This window comes from Electrophorus electricus, chromosome 10 (genome assembly GCF_013358815.1).
Source record: "Electrophorus electricus isolate fEleEle1 chromosome 10, fEleEle1.pri, whole genome shotgun sequence".
NCBI classification, from domain to species: domain Eukaryota; kingdom Metazoa; phylum Chordata; class Actinopteri; order Gymnotiformes; family Gymnotidae; genus Electrophorus; species Electrophorus electricus.
In genome coordinates this window covers 24,597,056-24,609,555 of record NC_049544.1, presented here as the reverse complement: position 1 = coordinate 24,609,555, position 12,500 = coordinate 24,597,056, and the positions used below count along the sequence as shown (strand labels likewise).

Below are 12,500 nucleotides of genomic sequence, written 5' to 3'. Positions count from 1 at the left end.
GGGTTGAGATTTTACCAGCGGAACTTTAATGTTGGACATTAAAATGTCGGACCTTTGACACTAGGGGGCGCCAAACCGCTTGAGGTCGCCGACTGCAACGGCGCCCATGAAAACTCTCATCAAGGTTAAAAAGCAATTACGGCGCCAATCATGCATCGGTAAACGGCGCTCGGTAAATTCTCCTCGTGCTCGCTGAAAGCATCAAGCTGCGCGAGTTTAAAAGGGGGACCGGACGGTTCAGACAACGGCGGACGTCACAGCGCCGTTTAGTTCCTCGCGGCTTGATCCGTTTGGTGTACTCTTAAGTGCGAGAGTGGCCGGTGGCCTTCACTAACGAGGCAATTACGTAGTCGCTTAGACACGGTCGCGCGCAGAGCGGCAGCGCCAGCCACGAGCTCCTGCGCGAGCTGGAGAAGGACGGGGACGAAGCGGAGCTGACGAGCGAAGAGTGCGCATGTGACGGTCTCGTTAACGGGGGTCTCTCGCGGGCTTGACGTGGCTCCCCAGTTGTGTTTGAAGATCTCGCGCAGGTTGTTGGTTGCTACGCCCTAAATGATTGCACATTTAGTGCACTACTGCAAAGAAGTGCAGGACGTTACAAAGCCTGCGTGTCGGGGTGGGATATCGCATGTCTAGATGAATAAACGAGCTGCCTCGGGCTTGTGTTCCTTAAAGATTTGTTCCTAATTATTTGCATCAACCGTGGCGGTTTGACATTGATGGATGAATTCGCGTAGTTCTGAGAGCAAAATTACACATTTCAGGCTAATCTGGGGTTGGGAAATTCAATTTCTGCCTTGTGCTTGGATAGTAATTGCACGTGTTGGAGGTCCGCGCCAAGCCATTCGGCGTTCTACGGATCTGACACGCGAGCGGAGATCAAATAATCAGTCGATGATGGCCGGCGGATTCCTCTCGCGCCCGCGCTAATCTGGCACGGCAGGGTTGAGACCGCAATCCGTCATTCTGAAATTCACCGTGGATTTGGGCAAACGCGTGCGACACTCTCGGGCACCGCTGGCTTTCACGTGGTCATGGGTGATGGCCTTGGGCAGCACACAAATGTAAACAAACAAAAGATAAAGAACAACAACAACAAAATAACTGGGAAGAGTTTGGCCCACCTTGCTAAAATAAACAGCTAAAAACGAACACGCGCCATGCTTCAATCTCCAGTGACGGATTAGTTTCCCTCTTCCACAGAGCGACAGGAACAACAACGAGGCCAAAACAATGGCATGAAAAATGGGCAGAACATCATTCAATACAGGCGAGCACAGACGCCAGCACAATTTCCACCCGAATTACTCCACCGGATGTGGTGGGGGCATGTCTGTAGCACTGTGCTGATGAATGAGAGGTGCCCGTGCAGTTAACGGCTCTGTATGAGAGCTGTGATCAGTAGTGTAACGGCGGCACGTGAAACCCTCCATTTCTGAGCCCATCAATGGTTGTAAGGGCACGGCACAGCCGCTGGGCTGAGCCGGTGGGCCAAGCTGGTGTATCGACCGTCCACTGGGCTGGGTTCAGAGGCAAGGCGTGACGCGGGCAGACTGCAGCCTCCCTTAGCGAGCATGCTCACATCTGTGTTTTATAAATCTCAAGAACACATCACTAAGTCCAATCAAACTCCTTGATTGATCTTTTGGCTGTCAAACACCTCTGAGCTGCTGTTCGATTCTTCGCCATTTGCCTGAATATGAGTCAGTTCAGATTGCCCATCTGCACGCGGGTTATATCACAGCCAGAGAGGCGCGGATCGATTCCACACAAACCTGCTCACAGCTCCCGTCCACACTAAATATTGCATTTGGAAGGGACGAGTTCATACTGGATTGAGCAACAAGCATTTATTTTTAAATCCCATACACACATAAAGTACATTTCTGTTCCTATTTTAATGTAATAAAACAGAAATGTCTACTTTTTATGAGGCGAATGATATTTTCATCAAGGACAGAACATTAAATTATCCACACACAAAGTGTTTGTGTGTTTTTCACACCAGCAGTCCCCACTCCCAGATCTGCTCAACCTCATCAACCTTGTGCCCCTGTATGCGTAAAGCACAGGGAGCCTCCTGCATCTGAACTTCTCATACCAGGACGTTGTTGATTTTAATGTTCCGGTGCAGGACAGAGGCATGTAACGGTTTGTTTTCTGCTTGTGGAAGTACCAGTGGGTTTGCTGAGAGGCCAGAGACAGTAAAGCTGCTGCACTCACGTAAACATGTTTAAACACACGTTCGCAAAGTTGGAAAACTCATTTATCCAATATAATGTTCTTTACCGTGCTGTCATCTACTAACGTACTCATGTACTCTGCGTGCACAGCTGATGAAGGACTTCTGTCTGAAATGTCCTGTTTCTCTGGAAACCTTGTGTTCTTTGCTGCAATTTTGATCCCCACCTCTCTCTCTCTCTCTCTCTCTCTCTCTCTCTCTCTCTCTCTCTCTCTCTGTGTGTGTGAGTGTGTGTAAAAAATGCCCCACCCCTTCCTGTCTTGGTGTCAGAACTTAGGACTTTGATGCACTGAAATCAGGTTCCTTTACTGCAGAGCTGAACAGAAGCAGTTGTGAAGAGCTCACCGCTGATCCATTTAGCACTGGGGTCGTGAACTTTAAAGTCCTTTCTGAAGGTATCTTCCACTGTCACTTTGGCCTTCATGGCCAGGTTGTCATCTTCACCTGTCAGAGGGGAAGAAAAACACGTTAAAACACAGCTCAGAGCACAGAGGGGAACAACAATCTGCCACTCCAAAACTTGTCATTTCCCTGCACTCGAGTGCACTGGGTGGAAAGTGTTCAGTTCTTCGGCACAGTGGGAACGCGTCCGTTCACTGACAGGACAGTTATCACGGCGTCGCCCCGGGTTTTGTTCCCAAGAACAGGAGCGTCGGTACTGCACTGAGCGTGTCATGGCTGCTTCTGAACCCTGATCTGAAAAGCAGTTTTCTCCTAATGCAGCGTGGGAGTTTGTCTTCCATGTTCTCTCTCCCTCGCTCCCTCCCTCCCTCCCGTGAAGAGCCATGCTTATTAGCGCAGTATTGGTGCTGCGTCCTGAGCTGGGAGATGGCCAACACTGCGGTGGCTCCTCTGTTCAAAACAACAGTGCTTTGACAACACCCCTCATCTGCAGAGACACACATGGTGAGAGGAGACCCACAACGCACCACACACACACCAACAAACCTAGTGAGAGATTGCTCTCTGCATTACAGAACCACACAGTACCACCTGTAGACCAAGGACGCGGCCCACGGAGGCAAACGCAGTGAAGTAGAAGAGCTTTTTACGCTGTAGCTGAATGTTAGGCTTAGGTGACATGGATGAACTCTAAAACATATTTGTGATTTTTGACAGAAAAATTGAGGCAAGAATTCATCACATCGCACACTTCATCTGGCACAGATGTGATGTCAGTTTGTCTTGCATCAGTGAGCATGTGTGTGTGTGTGTGTGTGTGTGTGTGTGTGTGTGTGTGTGTGTGAGTGTGTGTGTGTGTGCGTGTATGTGTGTGTGTGTGAGCATGTGTGTGTGTGTGTGTATGTGTGCGTGTGTGTGTGTGTGCGTGTGTGTGTGTGTGTGTGTGAGCATGTGTGTGTGTGTGTGTATGTGTGAGCATGTGTGTGTGTGTGTATGTGTGCGTGTGTGTGTGTGTGTGTATATGTGTGCGTGTGTGTGTGTGAGCATGTGTGTGTGTGTGTGTGTGTATATGTGTGCGTGTGTGTGTGTGTGTGTGTGTGTGTGCCTGCGCTCTGAAGAAAAAAGAAACATAAGTGATTCTTGGGAAGAATCAAGTGTTTGTGTAGGCAGCGCTTATGAGCAATTGGATATTTGACTATTAAAATGGTCTCTGTGCGCTTTGCTGCGGATGACAGTGCTAACCTCATTCTGACATAATCCAGCACATCGTGTACATTCACACAGCACCTCCGCCTGCCCCATGACTCACTTCAAATGTAGTGGAAAAACAAAACGGGGGAAATGTCAGATTCGTCTCGTCGGTCCCGCAGTCTGAGCAGCTTTCCGTCTCTTAAAGGGAAAGGCAGGTGAGGGGGCAGCTGTCAGAGCCGTAACGGCTGCTCTTAAAGGGAAAGGCAGGTGAGGGGGCAGCTGTCAGAGCCGTAACGGCTGCTCTTAAAGGGAAAGGCAGGTGAGGGGGCAGCTGTCAGAGCCGTAACGGCTGCTCTTAAAGGGAAAGGCAGGTGAGGGGGCAGCTGTCAGAGCCGTAACGGCTGCTCTTAAAGGGAAAGGCAGGTGAGGGGGCAGCTGTCAGAGCCGTAACGGCTGCTCTTAAAGGGAAAGGCAGGTGAGGGGGCAGCTGTCAGAGCCGTAACGGCTGCTCTTAAAGGGAAAGGCAGGTGAGGGGGCAGCTGTCAGAGCCGTAACGGCTGCTCTTAAAGGGAAAGGCAGGTGAGGGGGCAGCTGTCAGAGCCGTAACGGCTGCTCTTAAAGGGAAAGGCAGGTGAGGGGGCAGCTGTCAGAGCCGTAACGGCTGCTCTTAAAGGGAAAGGCAGGTGAGGGGGCAGCTGTCAGAGCCGTAACGGCTGCTCTTAAAGGGAAAGGCAGGTGAGGGGGCAGCTGTCAGAGCCGTAACGGCTGCTCTTAAAGGGAAAGGCAGGTGAGGGGGCAGCTGTCAGAGCCGTAACGGCTGCTCTTAAAGGGGGTGGCGTGTTTGGTCGAGCAGAATACACTGCATGCTAATCACGACACACTCACGTTTGGAGTGTAACGAACAACAGGCACTGAGGTTTGAAACATCAACACATGAATGCTAAGTTACAGAAATGACAGAAATATGTCAGAGTTGATGCAATGATCCATCATGACTTGCATTTCTTTGAGCCTTCTGAGTAATAAACACAATATTAAATGCTCTCCTTTGTGATTTTACTGTATAAAAATGGCTATGTCTTGCAATTTGACAGCAATATTATACATATGCTTCAGCAGTGCTCTGGCAAAGCTCTGCTGTAAAGCCCTGCTTTGTGTGAACCTTCTCCCTTATTTACACACAGACCCCAGTGCAGCAGAGATCGAGAACTCACGCCACTCCTTTAAGATGTAAACAGTGGAAGTGATAAACAAAAACTGACCCCAGACCGGTACCCGGGAGAATAAATACAGCCCAGTGAGTTTGCCAGCTGTGGCTCAGACTCTTGGTGAGGCTCTCAGGTTACTCACACACCCCGTCAGTCATGTGGGTGGACACCCCACTGGGAGGGCTGAACATGGACCGACCTTTGACCTTAGACATTCTCCCCAAGTCTGCATTTGAGCACAGACTCCTCAAGATCGCTTCAATATAAAAGTCATTATAAAATATCTTCATCATATGGTGATCACACTTGAGTGAACACATTCATTCTTTCATTCAGCTAATATATCTGTCTGTAAAGCGTCTTTGAGTTTGAGAAAGGGACTATATAAATATACATTAAAAAAAACCTACAGATAATATAGCATACATACAGTAACGATACAGCTTTTAAAGCACTTTGAATTGACGTTGTGTATAGACAGTTCCATACAAATCAACATGTCTTGTCTTTTATCTTCGAAGAGGTCAATATGTCAACTGTTTCTTCCTTGAAAGAGACCCAGGGCAAGTGAGGGAATAACGTCTGACCTGGGATCAGTGCTGCTCTCTTCAGAAGTGCCAAGCTGACCATGACTTTGCCTTCTTTTTTTTTTCCAAGTTTCAAGTTTGGTTTATTCGTCACATACATAGTCATACACAGTATAACTCGCAGTGAAATGGTGGAGAGTGCTCTGTCCAAACTGAGGAAGAGAAACGGGTGCATAGAGAAAAATATATTCTATATCTATATTCTCCAGACTGCAGGGCCGTAGCGGGCATAATGTCTGACCTGGGATCAGTGCCGCTCTCTTCAGAAGTGCCTCGTCCAGACTGCAGGGCTGCAGTGGGACTGAGTTCAAGCCTGGAGTGCTGAACCCCCCGCTGGGTGCAGATAAATATTCATGTTCTCCTCGTCCGTTTAACAGGGTGCTGGGTTAAACAGCCATTTAAGGCAGATGAAAGAGATCAAATGGGAAATACACACACACACACACACACACACACACACACACACACACACACACACACACACACACACACACATGCAAACGAACATAAGCAAACATGTATACACACACACACACATACACACACAAACACACAAATGAATGTATGCAAGCATGTACACACACACACACACACAGACACACACACATTCTCACACAGACACACACACACACAAACACAAACACACTCACTCACACACACACACACACACATGCAAACGAACATAAGCAAGCATGTACACGCATGTACACACACATAAACACACACACATGCAAATGAACATAAGCAAGCATGTATACACACACACACAAATGAATGTATGCAAGCATGTACACACACGCACACATACGCACACGCATATGCAAATGAACATAAGCAAGCATGTATGCATGTATACACACACACAAACACACACACACACTCACAAACTCACACACAGACACACACACATTCTCACACAGACACACACACATACACACACAAACACAAACACACTCACACACACACACACACATACACACACACAGAGCACTCTTTAGCTCTTTTAGTTGCTTTTCTCCTTAGTTGCACACTCATCTCTCTCTGAAATTCGTCTCTCTACCTCACAGTGGGGCTGTGTGGATTGCTAGGTTTGTGTATTTCTTCACTCTTTAAGTGGTGTGAGGTGCAGTGATGCTTCTCTGCGACGTCTGCCTCTCCTGGGGTGTGGATCACACTGGAGAAGCGTGAGATGCAGACTGGGAAATGCTGCACACGCTCTGCTGCACCACTCTCAGGAGCTCTCAGCATGCACAAAACACGGCCTTAATATTGTATGTGTGTGTGTGTGTGAGTGTGAGAAGAGGGCTAGATAAAGTAAAACCAGTCTACACAAATACACTTGCAAAGTAGTCAAAACAAAAGCAGCTGTTGCAGCTGTGATGCATGAGGAATGTTCAGGAGTTTAGGCAGAGCCACGGGAGCCGCTGCCAGCACGAACTCTGGAGTCAGACAGCGAAGAAGCACTTTGCACTACAGAGGTATTCCTGAAACTAATGGCCATAAATACAGCAGGTGTACAGAGACTAAAGTCCAGGCTGCACAGGGGATGAGGTGTGAGTGAATCCTGGTATGGTTCCAAAATAAACGCATATTTCAGAGACATATGAAAGTGTGTCGCCACCCCGCCTGAAGTGAGTGTCACCTGTCAGTCTTAAATGAACGAGGGAATAAAATAGTTGACAAAGACCTTTTGTTTTTTGGATATGATTCATCATTTCATTAACAGGAAAAGTATAACTGGAGCTGTGATGTTGTGCTCTGTTGTCCGACACTGTGAGGATGTACCCGACGCGTGTTATTTTCCAGTCCACACGTAATTAAACTAAATTCCCCTCATTTATAAGCACAATATCTTTGAGAGCTTTAGCACTGGGAAACGTAACCACCCATTCAGGCTTCACACCTGACTTTGCCACAGTGCAGGGAGAGGGTCTCAAGTTCTCTTTTTCTTCACGTCTTCTGCCGTTTGCTTTACTACAGAAACACTGTGCTGTGTTTTCAAGAGTGAGACGCAGACACGCAGAGATCAAGCAACAGCACCAAAGTAACTGGAATGTCCGTATTATTTTCACATCGTGCAGATGCTGAAAAACAGACACAAGCAAAACAAAACAAAACAAAACAAAACAAAACAAAAAATCTCTTCAGTCTATGATATCAGAGAGGTGTCCAGAAACACATCCAGCACATGTCCAGGGTAGCTGGCCTCTGCACGATCCCTGCATAGATGAAAAGTGCAATTTCTAAAACACCAGGACACAAAGTGCAAACGTCATGACAGGGAGGTGATTTGCCAGGCCTCCCTCCACTGTGCAGCAGGGCATGCTGGGATTGGAGCATGACGGGTGAGACGAGCAGGCAAGCTTGTGCCTTTCTTCCGTACCATCTTGATCCCCTGACTCAACCAATTAGATGTCACTGTGTTAGAAAACTGTCAGTACTGAATATGAAAAAAGAATCTCGCTCACCCTTCTGTGGCAAAAAAATCAAAAATGTTGACCCAGTTTTCAGTTGAGCCACACAAGGAAGCTTGTTATACTATCCTGATCATTATCATGAGAGGGAGACAGGGAGAGAGAGAGTTAGAGAGAGAGAGAGAGAGAGAGAGAGAGAGAGAGAGGGAGCTGCTGATTGGAAGAGGAGGAGCAGAAAACACACACACACAACAGTACTGTGAGGAAATACAGCCCAGCGTTGTTGACCCGAACCAAGCTGAATGTTAGAGGTGTTTAGCATTGCTGCCTCTCTACGGGACTGTCCTGCAGTCCTGAAACATTGCTGCCTCTCTACGGGACTGTCCTGCAGTGCTGAAACATTGCTGCCTCTCTACGGGACTGTCCTGCAGTGCTGAAACATTGCTGCCTCTCTACGGGACTGTCCTGCAGTGCTGATACGCTGCTGCCTCTCTACAGGACTGTATGACATACGGGAGAGTGTTAAACCTGCTTCCTCACTGGTGCAGTCTGAACCTCATCCAGGCTCTCACTGGGCAGCCAGAGAGGAGGGAGGAGCTCCAAGCTGGATGAGGCATTTCCTCTCCTCTCCTCTCCTCTCCTCTCCTCCCCTCCCCTCCCCTCTCCTCCTCTCTCCTCCTCCCCTCCTCTCTCCTCTCCTCCTCTCTCCTCTCCTCTCCTCCTCTCTCCTCTCCTCCCCTCCTCTCTCCTCCTCCCCTCTCCTCCTCTCTTCTCCTCCCCTCCCCTCCCCTCCTCCTCCCCTCTCCTCCTCTCTCCTCTCCTCCCCTCCTCCCCGCCTCTCTCCTCTCCTCCCCTCTCCTCTCCTGATTCTGAGTGGACTTTCCCACTTTCTTATATTTTCAGGACAGATATTAGCAGTAGTCTTCTAACCAAACTGAAGAACAATCAGACCAGTAAACATAAGAACTATAAACAAATCTCACCGCACACACACACATACGCACACACACAGCTGTGTGAGTAAAATCCTGGCTAGCTCTGGATTACGCTGCTGTTTTTGTTAACCACAGCTCATGCACTGAGACCTTGTGACCTCCATTTAAAGGAGAGAGAACCAAAGTGGAGAGAGACCATCAAATGAAGGCTGAAACCACGGTGCACTTCTCCACCCTGCTTGGGGCTGGCGGGATCCCTGTTTCCAGCTCCACCTAATGAGGGTTTACTTCTACAGTGTATCACTGCACATTCACTGAACCAGCATTATGGTTCATTCATGGTAGAGAACATAAAAATATCGATAATCATCTGTGGCATCAGTGAGCAGGTGGTAGTGTATCATCAGCAAATGGACATAAGTCAGTAATTTAGTGGGTCTATATTAAAGCTTGCTATGGCCCTTCCAGAAAATCACATACCAAAAGAGCAGAGGGTTGAATATGAACACTTTTAAGAGTAGTTCTCCATGTGGGTTTGGATGTCATGTTAACGTCAAAGTGAAAAGGGCCACAAGAGAGCAGAAACAGAGAGAGTGAGAGCGTGAATACTCAAGCACCAGAAATCCTCTCAAGGTGATAGAAGGGCAGCGGCTTTGTGCTGTGTGTGGCACTAGTGTTGGGCGAGCGTCTGAGTCCTGGGAGTCCTGCTGACACAAGGGTGTCCGTGCCATGCAGGTGCCTCAGTTGTTTCCTGGTGCTCTGTTTGTGTATGTGAATGTTTGTGTGTGTGTGTGTGTATTCAGTTGTGTTACTGTGACCTCTGTACCACCCTCTCCATCCCCTGTAAGCCTTCTGACCCTTGGGTCATGTACCTGGTGTCAGCAGGATGACGGAGGTGACGATTAGTGAGCAGATGACCAGAATGACAAGAAGAGCAATCGCTATTCCCTTCCAGTTCCTCTGTGGAGGGTTGCTTCCCACCAGCTCCTACAGAGAGAGAGGGAGAGAGGGAGAGAGAGAGAGAGAAAGAGGGAGAAAGGGAGAGAGAGAGGGGGGAGAGAGGGGGAGAGGGAGGGAGGGAGAGAGAGAGAGAGAGAGAGAGAGAGAGAGAGAGAGAGAGAGAGAGAAAAAAAAACATGCAAATGAGAATGTGGTGAAGGACACACACGTCAGTGTGCAGCCTGCTGTGCAGAGAGCACACGTTTGAGGAGAACTGTCATTACCCACAAACAGAGGTGAGAATTACCCACACACTGTCATCACTGCTACAAACTCAGGATGACTGAAAACAGGAAAACACTACACAGGAATTCCTGACTTTACTCATGAGTGACACACGGAGAATTACGGGTGAAATGCAGCGTGAAGTTATGGAAAGCCCAAGGGCTATTTAGATTGGGAATTAAATATAAGCATATTAAGTCATCAGAAACTGTTTCATGTTTAATGTATTCCAAGACTGAGTAGAGTTGCTATCAAGCCCTTCTGTCCAATGACAGACAAATTGCTTCCGAATGGTAAAACTTGAAATGCAGAGTTTTTCCAAACATTTGGCCCTGAGCTATAAATGGAGCAAACTCATAAACTATTAAAGCGTGTTTGTTGATTGAATTATCAGTATGGTTAGCATGTTTGGAAATCAAAATGTGCATCGCGTCACTGATGACAAGCACACATCAGGAGAGTTATGTGAGGAAGAACCTGACCAATCACAAGACGGTATTTATTAACGACACTTACAGCTTGCAGAGTCAAATGTTTTTCACATTAACCAGCAGTCTTCCCTCATGAACAGTTTGCATGTATTTGCGTTGCTTTGCTTCACAAAAACAAAACACATTCATTTGGAGGGATTTAGTGTAGAGACAGAAGGCAGGAGTGAGGGTGGCAATGAGATAAATGAAAGAGCTTGCTGGCGTTGCGGAGCGTGACGCGGCCTTGCAGCCGTGTCGGCGTTCCGGAGCGTGACGCGGCCTTGAGGCCGTGTTGGCGTTCCAGAGCGGGACGCATCCTTGGGGCAGTGTTGGTGTTCAGGAGCACGACGCGGTGGTCCTGGTGTTACGGAGCGTGACACAGTCTCGCGGTGGTGTTGGCGTTCCGGAGCGTGACGCGGCCTCGCGGCGGTCCTGCCGTTTTCATTAGGATAAAGCTTCCTAGTGGAGCGTATGAGTGGTGATAGCAGCGTGACGTGATTACAAGGCTGAGCTGTTAGTGACCTTGTTCCTGCCGTAATTGAACAGCAATGCAGAAATCATTAGTCCGGAGATAACAGCAGCCAGGGCCTGTTTACTGGGACAGCCATTACACACACTCATTACAGAGCAGAAACAGAGAACCTGAGCCTGACTCAGAGTGTGTGTGTGTGGCGGGGGGTCAGTTGTTACTGCCATTGTCAGGTAGAAGCCCACCAAACAGTTGTACCCAGGGGACTAAAATTTGAAGCATGGGGCCTGGTAGCAGCTGTACAGATTTGTCACAGAGTGTCGCCTGTCTGTTTCTATGCGAAGTTTTTGATCCATCCTCCAGCTTTTATTACAAGTGTCTGACCACAAGGCCAAGGCTGCACTTTGGCAATCATCAGTTACACTGCTGCTTGAGTGTGGTCTGCTGCACCATCTCCAGGGATCAGACACTCACCACTGTGTTGGCTAACACAACTTCTGCATGGCAGCAGGTTATACACTAGATGCTAAATACTAGAAGTTATACTAGAAGTTATTCTAGATGTTATACTAGATGTTACAAAAGATGTTATACTAGATGTTACACTAGATGTTATATATTAGATGTTATATACTAGATGTTATATACTAAATGTTATACTAGATGTTATATACTATTCATGCCAGTAAATCAGGACATTACTATGGATATTACATACTAGATGTTATTATTCTGTAGATGTTCATACTAAATGTTATACTAGGTGTTATATTAGATGTTATATACACGGTGTTATACACTAGGTGTTATACTAGATGCTACACACAAGATGTTATACACGAGATGTTATACTAGATTTTATATACACGATGTTATATACTAGATGTTATACACTAGATGTTATACTAGATGCTACACACAAGATGTTATACACAAGATGTTATACTAGATCGTATACACTAGATGTTATATACTAAATGTTATAATAGATGTTATATGCTAGATGTGATATACTAGATCTTATTTACTAGATGTTATACTAGATGTTATATATTAGATTTTCTATACAAGTTGTTATACTAGATGTTATACTAAATGTTATATAATAGATGCTATTTACAAAATGTTATATTAAATGTTATACAAGAAGTTATATACTAGAAGTTATACTAGATGTTACACTAGATATTATATACTATATTATATACTAGATGTTATATACTAGAAGTTATTCTAGATGTTATACTAGCTGTTACAAAAGATGTTATATGCTAGATGTTATATGATAGATATTATATACAAGATGTTATATACTAGATGTTATATGTTAGATGTTATACTAGATGGGGTATACTATT

General features: G+C 46.7%; 1 protein-coding gene across 3 annotated transcripts in view; it reads right to left on the bottom strand.

The window, feature by feature from the left end:
* The window catches only part of dpp6a (dipeptidyl-peptidase 6a), a 229,378-nt gene that overhangs the window by 62,905 nt on the left and 153,973 nt on the right, over window positions 1–12,500 (bottom strand). For all 3 annotated transcript variants that reach the window (XM_035530644.1, XM_035530647.1, XM_035530645.1), the window contains 2 exons: window positions 9,852–9,966; window positions 2,588–2,686 (listed from right to left, as the gene is read on the bottom strand). In XM_035530644.1, coding sequence (XP_035386537.1) covers window positions 2,588–2,686; window positions 9,852–9,966 — 214 coding nt within the window. The remainder of the gene's footprint in view (window positions 1–2,587; window positions 2,687–9,851; window positions 9,967–12,500) is intronic.